Below are 19,002 nucleotides of genomic sequence, written 5' to 3'. Positions count from 1 at the left end.
GTGTGACCTGGCTGGGGACACAAGAACCTGTTCCTGTGGAAACACCCAGCCCAAGTGTGTGGGTACCTACAGCAAGGGATCAAGCTGTAGGGCATAAACAGCCACTGCTTCCCAGCTGGGTGGTGGTTACTGGTAGTGTCAATTCCTGTTGCAAACCAAATTCTGTTCTTTTCTTGGGAAGCAGCAGTCTGATATAAACTTGAGAGGGTAAACCAAAGGTGTAATTTGGAATTGAGGGAGGGAAAAAAAGAAATGTAATATATCTGTGCTCATATACCACAATGAAACAGATACTAATCAGTTTCGACATAAAATGTAGATTATTTTTAATGGGCTTCTGAATACTGATGGGAATTTTTGCAGAATTCCCTGTCTGCAGTAAAGCAGTTAATTAAAATGTTGGGTTTTTTAACCGAAGTCCTCTGTGCCCATATTCTCCCAGTGTTTGAAATCCAACCAGGAGCAGTTATAAAAGGAAATGAAACTGAAGTGTTATTTCATTGTCCCATGCTTTAAATAAAATGTAATTTTGTTCATCCAGCAAAACACACATCTAATACTGAGTTTGCAGGAGAACTCTGCTTTCTGAAGTGGAGCTAGAAAAATCTGCTTTGGCTTAGAACCTAAAATAAGGGGAAAAAGCAAACCCCCCAAACCAAAGCTAAAGTACAACTCCCCCATTTCTCTCCTGGCCACCCACCTGTGTTCTTTAAGGATTCATGTACTTGGGCTTGACTGTTAAAAGAATGCATGATGTGTATTTTGCAGTAAAAATGGTCAAATTCCGTTTTCTGACACAAATGTGTCATCTTTGTGTGTTTAACTTCAATCTTGGCATAAACAGGTGAACATTTTTCTTAGGTGGCTTCATTTTTCTGTACCTTTTCTTGACGCTGTAGCTGCTTTGAATATTGGTGTAATGATTTTGTTAACAACTTTATATTCCTAATTTGTCTCAGCTGCTTTGCAGGAAGAGCTGGTGGATGGCAGCAGAGTATTATCTGTGCAGAACTTGTCAGTGAGCAGCAGAGCGTGGGGGAGAGTGATCTGATTAGGAAGGAGGAGCCCACCTGATTAAACAGAGGATGACTCCTTAATTGTGGAGTGGCTGTGGGGCCTCCTGGGAATGCTGGAGGATTTGGTCAGGGAGGTGGATTTGCTTTTTGATCTCAGAAGTTAAATTGCTGGTTTTAATTTCCTTAATGCAGAACACTGGGTTCTGCTTTGTTACTTGATGGGGATTTTGGCCATATCTTAACATCAAAAGGACACGAGAAGCCACAAGGGTTTCTTGCAAGGGGAAGTTCACTAGCTTGGGAAAGTACATCTCCAAATTGCCATGCAGCCCTGCTTTAATTTTCTACTGCATTGCCAGGCAGCAGAGTAAGGTTTCTTCTTAGCTCAGGTGTCAAGTCAGGTTTCTGATCTCCCTCCACGCTCCTGGAGCAGGGGGCTAAGCTGGAAACACTTCCTGGAGCCCAGGGTCTGGGGGAGCTGGAGGAGTGCATGACGAGCAGGGGACTTTGCTGTGTTACCTGTACAAGCAGCACAAGAGGAAAAGTTAGCTGTGCTTTTCCTTGAGAATACTTGAATTTCAGCTCAAGTTTGCAATAAACAAAAAGCAATAACAAAACAAAGACCACTTAGGGTAGAGTTCATAGTTTGGTAGCGATTTGCTTCAGTTGTTCCTGCAGTTGGTGGAAAGGTTCCTGCTGGCTGAGCTTTTCCTAGACCAGGATATCAAATGTTTTCTTCAGTTTGATTTAAAAGTGGAGGTTTTGTCTTTGAGACAGGCAGTGGGGAAGGAGCAGTGGGGAGCGTGACTCTGTCCTTTTCAGAGAATGAGAAAGTGCCTCATGTCTGTCCTTTTATTTTTCCTCTGGAACGCCTGAAGAGGCCACAGGAGAAGTTCTGTGTGTTGAGCCCCCTTTTGGGAACAAGCTGAGATATCTGTGCAAAGCAGCAGTGAAGAGGCATTTCTGAGAAATCTGTGGCTGAAATGTGGAACAGAATGTTTTGAAGTAGTTCCTGGGAAGAGGAGTGATTCTTAAAGGCAAAAGGTTAATTTCTAAGACATTTGTCGTGTACGCCATGGTGGCATTACTGCTAGCAGCACCAGGCAGCCTGGTCCTGTGAGAAGCACCTCTCCAGCAGTGCAAAAGGAGATGTCACAATTATTTCTCAAGGGTTTTAGGGAGCCTCAAGCATGTACCTGAAGCTGATCACTCGTTTACCTTTGATCTCACAAGTGAAATTTCCCATTAAATTCCAAACCAGTTGGTACAAAGCTGCCTATTTCTTTTTTAAAATCTTTTTGCCTAGGTATGCATTTTCCTAGATTTTAGCATTGTCCAAGTGGAAGTTTTCCAAAAGGCCTTTCTCCCCTGAGCCCTGTGGTGGAAGTGGTGCCTCAAAGCCATGTGGGCAGGGATGTTCAGACTCTAGCTGTAGTACTGTCATCACTTTTCAGAGCCATTTTCATGTAGATTTTTGCTCTGCAGTGGAAGGATCAATCATCTGTTTTCATGAGAGAACAATCCCTTCTTATTCATACAAGTCTCAAACAAAACTTTGCACCGGATTTGATGTAAGCAGCATCAAGCCCAGACAGCAAAGGATCCTTCCATTAAATGGGAACAGGCTGTACTCATATTTGCTGTGTTTACTGGATGGGAGAATTAAAATTGTGCAGTATATAATCCACATCTCTCCTGCTTCTCTGCGCCACTGGGCAGGCGAGACGTGCAATAAATCATTGTGTGCATGCCTGTGTTGCTCTGTAATTCCTCTTACAAATACAAGTTCTCCAGGCTGGTGTATAAAGCTGTGAAAACTGAGATGAGTGGCCTGCTGCTTTGCTTTGTAGTGTGGTTTTTTTTTTTTAATTTGAGGTGAGAGAGCAAAAAGTCCCCTAAGTTGCTTTCTGCTGGCTTCTGAAATATTATCTACAGTCAGTGGTTTCAGTACTTGAAGTAGCACTTAAATTCTTCCCTAAATAAGTTAATTTTACATTACAGCAAGGACTTAATGTACCCTCGACTTGCTTGAAGCCTAGCAGATCTGAATTGTTTTTCTCAATTAAATTTCAGACTTTCAATATCCTTCCAAGGGAAACCTCTCACGCAGCATTGTCAGCCTCTCCAGCTTGGGAGCCCTTGCTCCATCCAGAGCAATTGGGTTAGCTTTTCCATAGTCACAAGACCTTTTTGTATCATTGCTGAGCTTTTGTCTCTTTTGAGATCCAAATTAAAACATACTAATTTTTGTATCTGAGCTAAGAACCAGCAGTCTTCCTTCCTGGTTTTATTCTGGTGCATGAAACATGCAAAATATTTCAAAACTGGGAAATCACTCTTTATACCTCTATTAATGTAACTTTCCCCTGAAATCTGTGTGCACATTTAAAAGCCAGTCCTGCTTCCAAAGGTGAGAGTTTCTCAATGAACTCAGCCTGGAGTTGAGTTGTCCATGGGACTGGCAGTGGTTTGGTCTGGGGAAGCTGCAGGCTGATGTCCTAAAGTAAGCAGAGAGAAACTGGAGATGAGCACTGGAATGAGTTCTCTGAAACACAAACCATTTATGGAGGGAACAACTGTAACCATCTATAGGGATTTGTTTCTTCCTGCAGAAGTTTTGAGCCAAGGACTCTGTCCTGGATGTCTTCTCAGACTCTGCACATCACATCTGAAGTGTGTGTGCTATTTCAGTCTCTGCAAGGTGAATCCTGTTGGGCACAAAGGGATCTGTGTTACACATGAGAGTAAAGGGTCTCTTAATTTTTCCCCTCCTGAATCCTGCACATTTTGGTCTCAGCAGCAATCCTTTCCAGGAACACTGGCATCCTTTCCTTGTGTGTTCAGGGAACCTTCCTTTCTGCACACCTCCTCCTCCTCACCCCAGAAACAATGCACACATTAACGTAAAGTCTCTGTTTCATAAAAGCTTGAAATCCGAGCCCTGAATGCATTTGTTGGGATGTTATTAGCCAAAGGTCAGTCCTTTTGTCATCTTAATAACATTCATTACTGTGCTTCCATTTGCCATGAGATTCCGAGAGACCTCTGCCCTTCTGACCCTTTCATAAGACAAGAGAATTCCTCTTGTTATTAAAACTTATTTTTATATCAGTGTGTACAGCTTTCTTGTATCTTGTAAATAACTCTGGTCCTCATTTTGTCTACACAGATTTCTCTGGGTATTTGTGACCTTCCTCCAAAGATAGTGGGCTTTAAAAATATTCTTCTGCTGGACCTAGTGATTACCTTTTGAGGATAAGACTTATTTTAAGATGCAGCGTCATCCTTTCAAGTTAACAGCTTTAATACTTTGTCATTCATCACTCTGAGGGTCCATGACTGGGAAAGGCCTCTGGCCCTGTTAGAGGCACTGCATGGAAGATAACCCATCTGCTGAACACTGCCTGCTGAACTCAGGCAGAATCCTGGGAATTGAGGGCTTCTCTCATGTTTTAACATGAGCCTCTTCTCTGCCGTCCTCCAGGGCTTTGCATTTATTGCCTTCCCTGAAAAATCAAAGCGTGTTCCAAGCATCTGCAGTGTGCTGTGCTCTCCTGTCCTGACTGCTGATGGAGTATCCTGAGTCACTTTGCTCCTTTCTGGAGGATCATGGTTTGTCCATCATCTCAGTTTCCAGACACCTGCACTGTCCTATTTTCCCCTTCGTTTCCGTGTAGCTCTCAGGAAGCACCTTTGAGAACAGACTTAAAACTCTGCTTGGTGCTGGTGGTAATTCTTGAGGCCCTGTTGTGATACCCAGGTGCAAAAGTCGTGTCCCTTAAAACCCTCAGCTCTGCTTGGCAGTTGCCAGCAGGCTCAGCAGATGGTGAAGGATTGATTGAGTGGGGGAAAGCAAACTAACCCTTCATCTCTGGACACTGAAAACTGGAGGGCTGATTATTTTTGTTCTGCATGCAGATGCCTTGGCCATCTGCACAGACAGACATTTATGCTTCAGTTTGAAAGCAGGTGATGCTGCTGACAGCTCCAGAGACCCTGGAAGGCTCACAAGTCTAAAAGCAAAGCCTGATTTGAAGCTTTGCCCTGATTTCTGTGCTGCAGCATTAAAACCTGTGGCTTCTGTTCTCTTCCTCTGGTTTTCATAACCTTTTCTTTGTTATCTTGAGGATTTGCATCCTTCTGGAGGAGGAGAGTAAGGCACTTGCAGATGTTTAGTTTTGAGGACAAGGGTGGTGCAGTTATGTTTGGTGGTGCCACGCTTGGGGTCTCATTGCACAGGTGACAGTGACGCTCATACAGGTTATCATTTTGGGAAAACATACAGAAGGAGCAAACACCTTTTCTACATCTATTTTTTTTCTTGTTTTGTAGTCATTATCCTTGAATCCTTACATTGTCTGGGATTCCATATCACATTCCAAAAAAAGATTGATTTTAGGGTAGTGAACTTGATATTGCCTTGACAGTTCATGTGCTCTCTTTCTCTTAACAAAGGTGAATGAAGCTGAACACAAACAATGTTAAACTTCAGATTTGCACTGATTTTAATAGAGGACACAGCACTGCCAATCCTATTGAACTTATTGGCTGTCAAAACCCCTTTTTCCTTCTGTATTTTTTTTATTCTTATGTAAGAAGGACAAAGATATTGACTGGGATTAGGTTCTCCCTTTTTCAAATACCTGAAGGCAAGTAATGAATTAAGTATTAGGAAGACTATGGGGATTTCTTTAAGCCAGTCCTGTGGTATTTTAGCACACAGCCCATTGTTAGGGAACAATTGCAATGGATTTCTAAAGTATAAGGGATGTAGTCAGAGGATTAGACTTGATCCAGAGCACCCCGAGTTGAAATTTTGTCTCTGACTCATAATATAGTTTGCCTCCCTTTAAACCAGGGACAGTAATTCTCACAGACAGTGTCTGTGGAATAGTTAATGCAGTGAAAAATCAGTTTAAAGACACGGAAGGAAATACTTGGAGTAGATGAAATACTGAGCTGGAAGTGTAGTAGACATTTTGAAAGATGAGGCATGTGTGGTAAACAGGTTTGAGGTATCTCCATAATAAAGTGATCCCTAATTCATGTGCCTGTGGCACATCCAGCCCTGACTCTAAAGGACTGTGACTGGACGTCTTTGTAAGGCAAAGTGATTAATGGGTGGCCATGAGAAAGGTTCTCTTAATGCTGTAAATTTTTTATGACCCTGCACAATTGATTGTCCCCAAAATATCCTGTTTTTGTACAAGCAGCTTCATTAATATCTAGCCCTGATTCTAAATAATGCAGTGCCTACAACACTCGTACAGAGTGATGCTGTGCGTGTTTCTGCTCCGCCTCGCAGGAGCCTGATGCTGACAGCCCAGCCTGCCTGCAGCTTTTAGGGCTTTTTTTTACAAAAAATGTGTGTTCCATTACAAGCAAAGCAGCCAGGGGTGCTGGTGCTGATGGTGCTGCAGATGCAGTGCAGGTAACGTGACAGAGGTCCCTTCCTCAGGGCCTCCTGCACGCCCAGCTTTGCTTGTGCAGCTCCACATGTGCCTCTCCCTGACACAAAGAGCCTTCTTGGTCTCCTCGTGTGCTGATGTCCCTTGGAGGCAGCATTGAGGGTGCTACGGGCCTGTCTGCTAGTCCACATTCTTGCTTGGTAAACTTGAGGGAAGATTCTCCCCATAAAATCCTGCCACAGGCAGGAGTGATCAGGTGGCATCTGCCTGCAGAGCTGGGAAGGGCCCAAAAGGGAACCCTCCTGGAAGTTGCAGCTGATCAGTGCTGGATTGGGAAAACAGAGGGTAAATACTTCATGGTTATTAACAGAGGGTAACTACTTAATGGTTACTATCAGAATTGTGTGCAGCTGCTGAGCTATCAGTGTTTGGGGACAGGGCAGTGCCTGGCCGGAATGAAGCACTGCATATTGCCCAGCCCATTGATCAAACCTGCAAAGGGGTGTTTAAAACAGCTGCTCATTGCCTTTATTAATGAAGCCGTTGATGAGGAGCAGATTTCTTTCCCCTCTCCCCAGGGCATCAGGTCATTCCCCTGTACTGGGGCAGTGAGGCTCAAAGTGCTATTGTAAAGCCTCGTGTTCTGATCGTTATCTTGTTGACTCAAACTAACCTTCCTTCCCGAAATAAGTATTGACATGGCCCTACATGGGGTTTTTTTGTTTTTTTTTAACAGCACTAATTGGATTAAAGTAATTGTCACGCGTGAAGGATGCATGGTAGAGCACGAAGGGCACAGGGGAGGCTTGGCTGTGGGCACCATGGTTACTGGTGACATCACTGGTTTGCTGTTCCCAGCAAGGATTCAGTGCAGCTGAAGCTGGAGTGAGGATAGCCCAAACTGGGGGATTGCTGATAAAGCCCCTCCCGTTGCCATGGGAACAGAGGATGCAGTTTAAAGTTGCCCGCATGCATAAGGTGGTGCTCATGGTGTAAACAAAACCAGGGTCCTGTGGTGCCCACAGCTTCTGGAAGGGCAGGAGTGGTGTGATGGGCAGAGTGGGGAATCCTGTTGTGGCTGGACTTGTTTCTTTACCGTGCACGATGAGACAGAGTGAGCCTTGCTTTGAGGGACAAGAGCAAAACTCACACGTTCCCTTGCTGTCCTGAACAGTTCTGTGGTTGAGAGATTGCCAGTCCAAATTGATGTCATTGTTTCTGATTAGCCCTTACAATGTGCAGGTTCAAAAGTTCTGTTACAACCATCCCTGGGATCACAGGGTTCCCATTATTCCCTGCCTGCCTTTAAGACTGTCTTTCTAATATAACCATTAAGAGTGTTCTCAACTCCTGCAAAACAGCAGTAGAGAAGCTTCCCTGTTTGAGGACTGTTTTACTCTATTTTGATAAAGGTCTCTACTCCAGCCCAGCAAAGAGCACTGCCACAAAGTGGTTAGGGTGCTGAAATGGGGATTCAAAGATCTGGGCACTGATGTAGCCCTGCCAGCAGCTCTGTGTCTTCAGGTTACTTTCTTCAAAATGGTGCTTTTCTGTTGATTCCATGATCTTTAATGTGAGGGCACTCAGCTGTTCTGTCTGGGGCACAAAAGCCTCTGGCAGCCAGAAGTTGTGTGTACTGTTGGACTTCAGCACTCTCCTGCCCAAGTAACAGTAGGGGTGATTTTTATTTTAAATTTAGTTCCTGTAACTTCCTGTTTGCTTTTAGAACATTGTGCACTGATAAAATTATGTTGGTTTTGGTGTGATGAGAAGTTCTGCATCTTGGCTTCTCTAAGAGTGGAATAGCTCCATCTCCTCTGCTCCCTTCTTTCCCTTGGAACAAAGCTTTTTGCCCAGGTATTGCCCTGCTTATGGTGATATGATTTTAATTGAGTGTTTCAGGTCTTTGACACACACACAGAGAACAGAAAAGAACAAATTGTAAAGTATGAAACTATGGTTCTTTTAGGATAACCCAGCATTTTGTTTTCATAGGTAGGTTTTGGTCACCTGCAGTGAATAGTGACCATGAATGGGGCCTGGTCTATCAGATGTCTGCATCAGCAGGCAGAAGGTTGCTGGTGGTGAAAGCAGATTGCTGGTAATGAATTAGATGTCAGCTCAAATGCTCGTGGAGGAGTGGTTAACAGAAGCCAGAGCTGAGTCATTCCCCAGCACGGCAGCTGAGGCAGAGGATCCACCCTGAGCAGGCACACCCTCCCTGGACATGATTCCCAGTGCAGCAGTCCCTTGCTGGGAAAACCCGTTCAGAATAAACCAAGCATTCCTCCCAGGACCTTTTGGTGTTTCCCAGTGTGTCCATCACTGGCTTTCTGGTTTTTGGTGCTGTTTAATTCTGGCAGCTAAGGCTGAAATGTGCTGTTGTATTTTGTTTGTGGTGTTTGACTGCTGATCCTGCCACAATAGGCCAAATTACATGGCTGAGACTAACAGGCTGCTTTTCTCATAACCTCTCCCAGCTTTTCTGTTAAAGTTTACAACGTGCAAGGTCCCAACCACAGTGTCACTGGTCCTCCTCAGTACCTGGTACCTGCAGGTGGGAGTGAGGATGGCAGCTGCTGGAGCACAGCAAGGAAGGCTCCTGGTGGTGGGAAGAAGACACTTCTTTGGAAAATCAATTTTGAGAGTGAAATATCCCTCAGCCTAAATAATGTTCAACTGGAGATAGCTGGGAATATTTTTCCCTTAGTGTGTGGGAGAGATTGAGAGCAAAGAGTTCATTCCTCTCCTCCAGCCTAAATTTTGTTTATACCTTGGGTGCCTTTACACTTCCTTTCTAAAACTGAACAGAACAGGTCTGGTTGGTGAAAACAGGACTTAAGAGCTCTCCAGTGATGGCAGGAGTCATCTTGCTGAGCAGCTTCAGGCATTTTTGTGGTCTGATGGTTTCTCTGGTTCCCAAAGGAAGGGTCTGTTTCTGGGGACTTAATTGGTGTTTGTGGTAGCCTTAGCATCCAAAATAATAAAAAAAAATAGTAATTGGTCATAGAGAATGTTTTCTCAGCCTCCCTTGCCACAACAATATGAGCAAGTATGTTAGCAGGGTCCTCTGGGGATATTTGCTGTCATGTTCTTGTTCTGTGGTTACAGAGATGTCTTTGCAGCCCTTGTTAACCGAAACCATCAGCCAGCTGGAAACTTCTCATATCCCTATCTGTGTCTTAGTGGGCTAAAAAAATCCTGAGAGTTCAGTGTTATTTTAATGCATTCTCCCAGAAGAGTTTTGTCCAGACTATCAAAATACCCCCTTTCCAAATGGGAGCTGGAGGAAAAAACCACCCCCCAAAAAAATCTTCTTGTTATTGTTTCCAGGCAATGATTTGTGTCTTCCTTACCCATGGATGATAGGTCTGTCAAGCATGGTGCTGTCACTCTTCATAATTGGAGCAATCTCAAATGAGAGCTCTCGTGGGTCCTGTGGCACTGTGTGACTGCACTGCTGAGGGGAGCTAGGAACATCAGGAAGCTAAAGCATCCTAACCTTTTGTAAGCACTGTCTAATTTAGTCAGACTGAGAGGTTGTACTGTAAACAATAATCAGTGGTAAACAAGGTGAGAGTGTAGTTATAATCTATTTTTGAAGGCTAGAACATGCCTGGATCACCCATTATCACCATGCAGCCTACCCCATCCTTACTGTTCTCTGCAGGAGCATTGCAGTGCTCAAGGTAGTTACAATAAAAACAGGCAACTTCAGGAGAAGCTAAACCAGCTGAGCTGTTTGCTGTTGGCTTTGCAGAGATTCTCTGCTTGTAGACCTGAGCCTGTGAGCAGCCTGGGCTGGATTCCAGGGCAGGAGCACAAGGAGGGCTCTGGATTAGATTAATATTCTTCTTGGTGTTCTGACTTGGTTGATGGGGCTGTTTTTCTTCTAATTCCCCAAAAGCAAAACATTACAAGGCAACCTTAATTTACACAGCCTGACTTGTGTATTTCTCCAGCTGATCCAATAAGCCACATCCTTGACTGTTTGATCCAGCATTATTCATTCCTGTTCTGGGAATGCTGTTCCTTCAGCTGTGCTGAGACTCCTTGGGCTGTGAAGGTTTCTGTTGCCATCAACCATCATTCCTTTATGGAGCTGTGTCCCATTAGAAAAAACAAACAAATGGCATTGAGTCACCTGGTCCTGTTCACCTGGGCCAGGTCATTTGCTGGACTAAGGCTTTGCAAGGTGTGCTCTGGTTGGGAGACACATTTCTAACTGGGAAGGAGATGGAAGGTCTGAGAACTGATGAACCTGCCTTTGGAAGGCTCTGTTTACAGCTGTTTGTCTGCTGTTGAGAAGGGCAGATGATAAATGGGGTTAGGCTGGCCCAGTGGTTAAGTGATATTCATGGGAATTATTCATCTGTGATTGTTGTGCTGAGGTCATGTGCTGTGTCCCATGCTATGCTGCTGTGCCAAGAGATTTATTTTAATAGGAGCCTTTAAGTAACTGGCATTCTTGCTAATCATGGTGCATCTGCTTCTCTGGGTTCCCTGTTATGAGTAATTTAATGCTATTACTTTAGCTAGAAGGGATCTGTGTCACCATCTGTCCTGAAAAGCTATTGATGGGGCTGTGGGGAACATGGAGTGTCATCAGCAGGAGAGAGGGACTTGGAAAGGGATGACTGGATTTCCTCTTGTGATACAATATAAGATGGTTTACTCTGCTTGTGGGTTAGATAACCTGCATATAGAGGCTGTCAGCTGCTCTGATTTTTTTAGGGACCATTCCTCAGGTATTTATAGAGGGGGAAGATGCTGTGGCAGTAGTGAGTAGCAGTGACCCAGGTAATCTGCTAAATAAAGTCTCTACTTCTCTCCGAGGCTGAAACCTCTGAGACTGACCCTCAAGTGCCTGCACATCAGCACCTCCAGCAGATATTCCTTGCAGAGGGCCTGCCACACACTTCTCAAGCCAGATATCTTCCTAATTGAGGGTTATTTTTAATTGTTTTTTGCAGACCACTTCCTTGTGACAAGCCCTCTCCAGGCTGTAGCTCAGGCACAGTGGGCATGAAGAGGCTGCATGGCTGCAGAGCAAATTGCTCTTCACTCCCACAAGTGCTTCACTTTCACTGCACCACTTATGCCCAGAGTACCATCCTGGTCTCTCAAGTGCATGTGGCTAAAGTCTTTATTTTTATTATATGAGAAACATATTTTCTCTTTGTCTTTCTGACTGGTCAGCAACTGCACTGTTCACCATCTCTCCTGACTCTTGGCCCTTCCTTGCTTCACTGCAGCTTGTTGTCTTCTCAACAAGCCAGCTGCTAAGTGTGAGAGCCTGGAGGGCTGGGAAGGAGCTTTGTGTGGGTTTATCTTGGGGAGTTTCTCTTTGATCATACTATCCTTCCCAGCAGTGTGGTGTGTTATGAGTAGAAATTCGGCCTGACTCAAAAGTCCTGGCTCTAAAGATAGTTTGGGATATAATATTTGGATTTTTTTTTTTCTGTCAGCAGAGCTACAGCTCTCATTTCACATTCATCTGAGAAAATGGTCTTGCTGCCCTCGTCATATCTTACGTAGATAAATGACAAGTAGGAGGGATGTGAAGGGCCAAAATTTGCTTAGGGTTTGTAACTGGGTGACAAAGGCTGTGGGCTGGAGTTGGTCCTCTGGAAAGGCTGGAGGAGGAAGCACACCCTGCTCCCAGAATAGGGTTTGCAGTCTGCTGCAGCTGCCCAGAAGTGAATAAAATAACCACAATTCAGAAGTGGGATGTGACCTGACTTTCACAGAGAGTCTCAGTGGACTTGGTTTGTCCTTCCTTCCTTCTCTCCCAGTGAGTTGGGACAGTGACACTGTGTCACCCTCACATCTCCCACCATCAGAGTGTCACCAGTTCCAGGTTGTGTGGAGAAGCTGCTGATGGAATTATTCATGTACAGCAAAAATTGGCCGGTGTTGTGGGTTCTTCAGGGTTCCAGCTGTAGGGTGAGAATCTGGCAGCTCATCACCATGCAGAGTTGTTTTTGTTAAAACTGGCTGAACGGGGAAAAGTGAAATGGGGAATTAGTGAGTAAAACCCCTCAGTGGATTTTGGTCCCAAATGAGGGCTTGCAGAATTGCCTGGAATTGCTGTAACTGTGCAATCTAGAAGGGAGTTTTGAATAACCTGTCATGAAGAAAACTCATCTTCCCTCTGCTTATGATTTCCATGTGCTTCTGCCATATAATAAAACTCTAAATCTCTATAATTTCTATCAACTGTTCAGAGCAGATGCTGTGCAGTTATTCTGTCTGACACTTCCACTGTGCTGGCTGGGTTACTGCCTTTTCTGAGACCTTTGAATTAACCAGATTTTAGGGTCATCAAGATTATTTAATGTTATTGTCATAAATATTTGTACAGGACTTGGTCAGTGCTTATATAAGAACTGAAAGACAGTAGTTTGTTAGAAGAGGATGTGTGCTTTAATGAACTGCCAGCTGAGTGTTAGAAATAAACTGTAAAAAATACTTCTCTGTTTTTCTGGGTTTTTTCTGTTGCAGTTTATGGGGCAGGAAAAAAGTGATTATTTAGATTGTCAGTTATTTAGGTTTGTCAGTTACAGCTGTTTAAATTTAAAATCACTTGAGAGGTCTTTATAAACAGGGCTATTTACTTCTAAGCAGCTCTGTTGGCTTAACATCCTGTCCTCAAAAGATAAGAAGTTGATCTCTTGCATCTTATTAATAATTTTCTGTTAAACCATGTTATCCTTTGAATTGTTTGTATGCCAAAAATGAGGAGTTGTTATTGTGTTACATTTCACAGTTGATTCTTGGTATAAAATTCCTTTTTTGCCCCCTTTATTTCCAAAGTACTGTGCTCTCAGAATGCTCTCAAATACAAACAATAATCTCAAAATGCTAACAGAATGAATCTGTTGTTTGGAAATGATGAAGGTTATACATCATCCAATCTGCTGAAATGTGTGAGAAATTAATAAATATTTGCTTTGTCTCTAGCTCATCTTAGAAGCACTGAAATTAGTATTTTTTTATTGAGGGATTTTTTGCCAGGTTTTCTCTGAAGGACAGTCCTGCAAATAAGCCAAAATGCGGAGGCTGCCAGGGGGTGCAGTGATCGTTCTGGCAAACTTGGGTTGTTTCTTCTAAATATCTTAATTAGCTGAGCAAAGTCTCCAAGCTGTTCTTGGAGAGCTGCTGCTGGGCCAAATCACATGCAGCAAACCCCCAAATCCTGCGGGTGTAGGTCACAGAATAGTCTTTGTCCCTGTGATCACGGAATCACTGAGGTTGGAAAGGACCTCTGAGATCATCAATTCCACCCTGTGACCGATTCCCAGCTTGTCAACTCAACCAGAGCACTGAGTGCCACGTGCAGTCGTTTCTTGAGCACCTCCAGGGGCGGTGGCTCCAAAGCCTGACCACTCTTCCAGTGAAGAAACTCTTCCTGGTGTCCAGCCTGAGGTGCTGCTGCACCAGGAGCGTGTGTCGCTCTTCACGCTGACACGGCACCACGGGGCTGTGCCAGGTTGGACAAACTCCCCTTGGCTGTGTTGTCTGCTGATGCAGAAGGGGTTTGTGCTGCTGGGTGGCTCGGAGCTGGAGCCAAGGGTTGGGGTGTGCTGTTTTACCTGTTCCAGGAACAGGAGATTAGGTGTCATTACAGCTCCATTCCAACTGAGCATCCAAATGGAAACTGGCATGGGGTCCCGAATAAATCAAGTCTCTGTGTTGGGCAGACGAGTCTCTAAATTTTGCCTTTATAATCTCTAGGTTTGGTAATCTTAGTGCTGGGGTGCTGCTACAGCTCTGCTGTGCTCAAAAGGAGTCCTAGAAAACCATCCCCAGTGTCCAGGTGCTTTGAGAGCCCGGTCCGTGTACGATGCCCTGGAAAATGAACGTTTTTGTGATGTGTTTGTGATCAATTTTCCCTTTCAGAAAAAGAGCAGAGAGGAGACATGTGGGGAAGGCAGTGGAGTGGAGATCCTGGAGAACAGGCCCTACGTGGATGGCCCTGGGGGCAGCGGGCAGTACACTCACAAGGTTTACCACATCGGCATGCACATCCCCAGCTGGTTCCGCTCCATACTGCCCAAGGCAGCTCTGCGCGTGGAGGAGGAGTCCTGGAATGCTTATCCTTACACAAGGACAAGGTAAAACTGGGCACAATGTCCACAGCTGCTTCCCTGTGTTAAAGACACGGCTGGATGTCACCCTCTGGCAGTGGCATTTCCCTCTCCAGTAATATCCTTCAGAGCAACTGGGGCCAAGTCCTCAAATTCCTGTGCAGTGCTGGATCTCAGGAGATTGCCTGGGCTGACTGCACACCTGCCTGAGAATTTGTGGCTCCTCGCTGTAAAATGTGGAGCTGTTTTGTCTGTCAAAGCTTGGGAAATCATGAATGGTTTTTATTTAGCCTTGTATCTGCTTAACATTGCAGATCTCTGCAAGCTCGGGGAAGTTATAAATGTGCACGGTGCTGGGACAGATGTCATGCTGAATCCTGTCAGGGAAGACAGGATGCATTTGTACAGGGGATTTTTCTTTCCCTTTCTTAATAAATAAATAAATAAATAATCACAGCACTTCTTTTCCGAGAACTGTCTGTCATTTAAATAGAAAATAACAAACCTACATCCTATGGTTTTCACCCTGAGGAGGGAAGAGAGCCAGAGGCTCTGTGGAGCCCTCTGGGACCTCCTTGTTTCATCTATTTTGTCAGGGAGGGCTTCACATACCCTGGAAAAAAATAACCCTTGTGCCAGTTACTCCATTTCAGAGCATCTGCTCTTTTTCAGATTTACAAATCTGATTTTCCTGACATCTTGCACAATAAAAAGGCTTTAATGGATATTTTGATTTTTATGAAAAAATCTGGAAAAAATTTCTAGTTCTGTTTTAGTTGGTCTCTGCAAGGACCATCAATCCTGGGAAGGTGGGGAGTCAGTGTGTGCATATGGGCTCTTGCCAGTGACTGAATATAATGGAGCTGCCTGACTTTTAAGTGATTAAAGTTCACTTCCAGTCAGTTTTTATCTCTTCTTTTGAAATGCCTATGAGTCAATCAGTTGGCCAGGAAACCTGTGCTGCACAGAACCAGTTTGTATTTTATTCTGCCATAGGTTCCAGGCAGGATCTTTGCTTTTCTCCTTGCACAGGTGCATTTCCTGGGTGTCCTTGTATCAGGGATCCATGTCACAACTTTTTAATATAGTGGGCCCAGAATTTATCTCCTTGCTGAAAACTGGTGAGCTTCTGTCTTAAGAAGTTATTCAAGAACAATCTCTAGTTGGTATTTTAAGCATATCTGAAGGAAAACATGAGTGAAGGCTGGCTGGGATTTGAGGCTGATTTACTCTAAGCTGTGTTGTTCTGGCTCCCAGGTACACGTGTCCTTTTGTGGAGAAGTTCTCTATTGATATTGAGACCTACTACAAAACTGACCCAGGAGACCATAACAACGTGTTCAACCTTTCTGCTGCAGAAAAACGACAAACCATTTTAGGTAAACAGCCTTTTTCCTCTACTTTTCCCTGGTTTTGTCTTTTTTTTTCTTGGTGTGTCCATCTGTCTGTCCATCCTCCCTAAACACACACCTGCACCCTTGTCAGTGTCACTGCAGGCAGGGTTACATCAAGTAAGGTGAGGATACCAGAATTCTCTTCTAGGCTTGATGTAAATTCCATGGAAATAATTTGAATTCCCCATCTGTAAATTTAAGCTGATGCTTCTCCATCTTATTTATGCAGCTCCCAAGAGGAGTAAGACATCTAATGGTTTTGGGGGTAATAAGTAGAAATAACCATAGAAGAGGAAAAAATAGCTGTATAATTGTGAAAATGTTGCTGTTTATTTGTGTGGCTCCTTCATGTGTATGAAAATGATTCCTATCTGCCCTTTTGAAGCATGAAGTTGCATTTAATTTTTGTTCCTTCTCCTTTTAGTCCTGCCCTCATGTAGGTTAACACTCACTTCACAGCTGTTTTTAGAAGATTGAGTTAATGTAAGGAATTAATGAGAAAAGGCAAAAGTATTTCTAAAAAGTACTTTTGTACTTCAACTCAAGTACATTGCTGGGCCTGGCTGACCAGGCTTTCACTGCTGAGCAGACTCGAGTCCCACCACTGCACTGAGAGGTGTCACAGAGCTGTCACTTCTGGGGAAGTGAGATCCTACCCTTCAATCCAAATTTCAGATGCTACTGCTGAGCTCTGGGGGTTGCAGGTCTTTAAAATATGTTAATTCACTCCACTCCTGCTGCAGCTTCCACTTCTCCATTGTTAGATTGTTAATTAGGACTTGAGTTAAACTTTCTGCTTTCCGCAGTGCCTCTGGTGTAACAATAGCAGGTGAGGAGTTCCCAGTCCCCTCTGATGGACCCAAAGATGAGATGTTCCTTGGGCAATGTCTGTTCCATAGCAGGGCAGGTGTGTTTAACTCTCTTGGCTGAGACTGCTGCAGCACTGAGTGATGTTAGAAAAGCTGGAAGGTGGAATGTGCCGTGTGGGGCTGGAGAGACAGAGTGTGCAGAGCTGCCAGAGTGCTGTGGATCTGCAGTTACCGTGGGCAAAAACATCTCTTTGGAGCAAAGCCTCTGTTTGCTGGAACTGTGTGTGCTTGTTCCTCTGGCAGAGCTGATCTCTGCCCAGCAGCAGTGTATAAACAATTTAAATATCAGTTGTTTAAATGTAAGTAAAAAGAAACGAAATTGCTGTAATGCTTCTGGTACTTACTAAAACAGGAATAACTCATGAAAAATGATGTTTTCGTGTTTTGCTCAGGAAAAGCAAATGTCTAACTGTTTCTATTCTCTTTCTACAGATCCTATTGATATTGTTAAAGATCCTATCCCTCCCCATGAATACAAAGCTGAGGAGGATCCAAAGCTGTATAAATCAGTGAAGACTAAAAGAGGACCCCTCTCAGAAGATTGGATTCAAGAGTACAAGAACAACCCTGGGAAATACCCCATCATGTGTGCATACAAACTGTGTAAAGTGGAGTTCAGATACTGGGGGATGCAGTCGAAAATCGAGCGCTTTATCCACGATGTTGGTGAGCATTTATGGCCTTGCAGAGTTCCCTCCTTAATGTTTGCACTGAAGTGAAACGTGAAGGTGAGGTATGTGCAATGCATCACATTCCAAGACACGTCTGTGAAGAGATTCTCAGATCTGATGACTCTGTGGGTCAGCTCAGAAAAAATCCTGTTATTCTGTCCCTTATAATCGTGGTACATACAAATCCAAACCACATGTACCCACAGAAGAGGTTTCAAATCCCGTGTAGGCAACATCTTGCATTCTCATTTTTTAAAATTTTTTTCAAGATAAACTTGCCAGATCATTTTAAAACTCTGCCAGTCTTCTTTATTGTGACCAAAATCCATCCTGAAGGGCTGCCTAAAGAAATAAGCTTCACTTCAGCATCCTGAGTGGTTCCAGAAAACCACTCCCTGGAGCATCCCTAGTTTCCACCTGCCTTGTGACAGGGCTGGTGGGTCTCTGTGTGGCTCTGAGTTGTGAGTAAATGTCCTTCTTTGATGGATGCATCATTGTTAGGTCAGGGCTTTTAAGGAGGAATTGGATGCGTCTGGGAGTAACTAAGTGGAGACAGTACAGGTGCTGGCAGTGCTGGCAGTAATTTATTCTTTGCAGAAAATCTATAAAACACCTGATACAGTTTCTGAGCCTTGCCGCAAATGACTGGTTCTATGGCCAAGTGGAAAACCTGAATAGTGTTTTAAAGGAGCATTCCCTCTGAAAGGGCAGAGCTCTGGCTGTCCTCTGGCAAAGAAAATGCCAAAAAAAAAGGATGTGCAGAGGATGCTACCACCTTCCAGTGCACTGTAAATCCTCCTGCGTGACCTCTACGACTCTGCTTTTGATGTGCAAGTCTTCATGAAGTGCCTGATTCTGGCATAAGTAATTTTCAAGCTCTTTGCAGTCACACCATGCTCCTGAGAGCTAATGTGAAAAGCACTGATAGAGCCGTGGAGAATAGTGTGCCTGTCTCTGAATGCTCACAGGTTGTTTTCTTAGAGCTCCTTTGCTTTTCTTTGGGCAGGGATGGAGGCTTTTCCTGCTGTAGGCTGTGTTACAAGTGCCTCTCTGCACTGAACTCCCTTGGTGTTTCGGTGACACGGGTTAATTTAGTGTATGCTGGAAAACACAGAGGCAGAAAAACAACTCCATTGTATCTGTTAAATGAAAAAGGAGCACATGACTCTTCCAGTTCAGAGGTGTTTGGCATAGATTAACTGTGGTCCCTTAGAAATATTGCTTTTGTATTCTGTGAAAGATTGCCTGCCATTTCCCTCTTGATTGAGGCTTTGCAGAGAGCAGAGCCAGCTCATTGTCTGCCTTTCAAAAGCTTTTCCAGCCTGTTATAAAGATGGCAAATAGTGTTTTTCAAAGTGGTTAAGATGCATAAAATCAGGGAAGTCTTTTAAGCAAGACGAGTGAGTGAAAAGTGAAAGTAAAAGCTTGGGGTATCTGCAGGAGCTGTGTGGCCTCCCCCTGCCCTGGGATGGCTGTGGGGAAGCCATGAGTGGGCAAAGTGCCACAGCATTTGTACCAAAGCCAGCAGTGCATGAGGATGTCTAAGTTGGAAAG

General features: G+C 44.2%; 1 protein-coding gene across 12 annotated transcripts in view; it reads left to right on the top strand.

Moving 5' to 3' along the window:
• PITPNM2 (phosphatidylinositol transfer protein membrane associated 2) overlaps nt 1-19,002 on the top strand; it is a 125,204-nt gene that overhangs the window by 62,436 nt on the left and 43,766 nt on the right. For all 12 annotated transcript variants that reach the window (XM_038152909.1, XM_038152911.1, XM_038152905.1 and 9 more), the window contains 3 exons: nt 14,327-14,541; nt 15,772-15,893; nt 17,210-17,443. In XM_038152909.1, coding sequence (XP_038008837.1) covers nt 14,327-14,541; nt 15,772-15,893; nt 17,210-17,443 — 571 coding nt within the window. The remainder of the gene's footprint in view (nt 1-14,326; nt 14,542-15,771; nt 15,894-17,209; nt 17,444-19,002) is intronic.

Source organism: Motacilla alba, chromosome 15 (assembly GCF_015832195.1).
Source record: "Motacilla alba alba isolate MOTALB_02 chromosome 15, Motacilla_alba_V1.0_pri, whole genome shotgun sequence".
NCBI lineage: Eukaryota > Metazoa > Chordata > Aves > Passeriformes > Motacillidae > Motacilla > Motacilla alba.
This window is presented reverse-complemented; position numbering and strand designations above follow the sequence as displayed.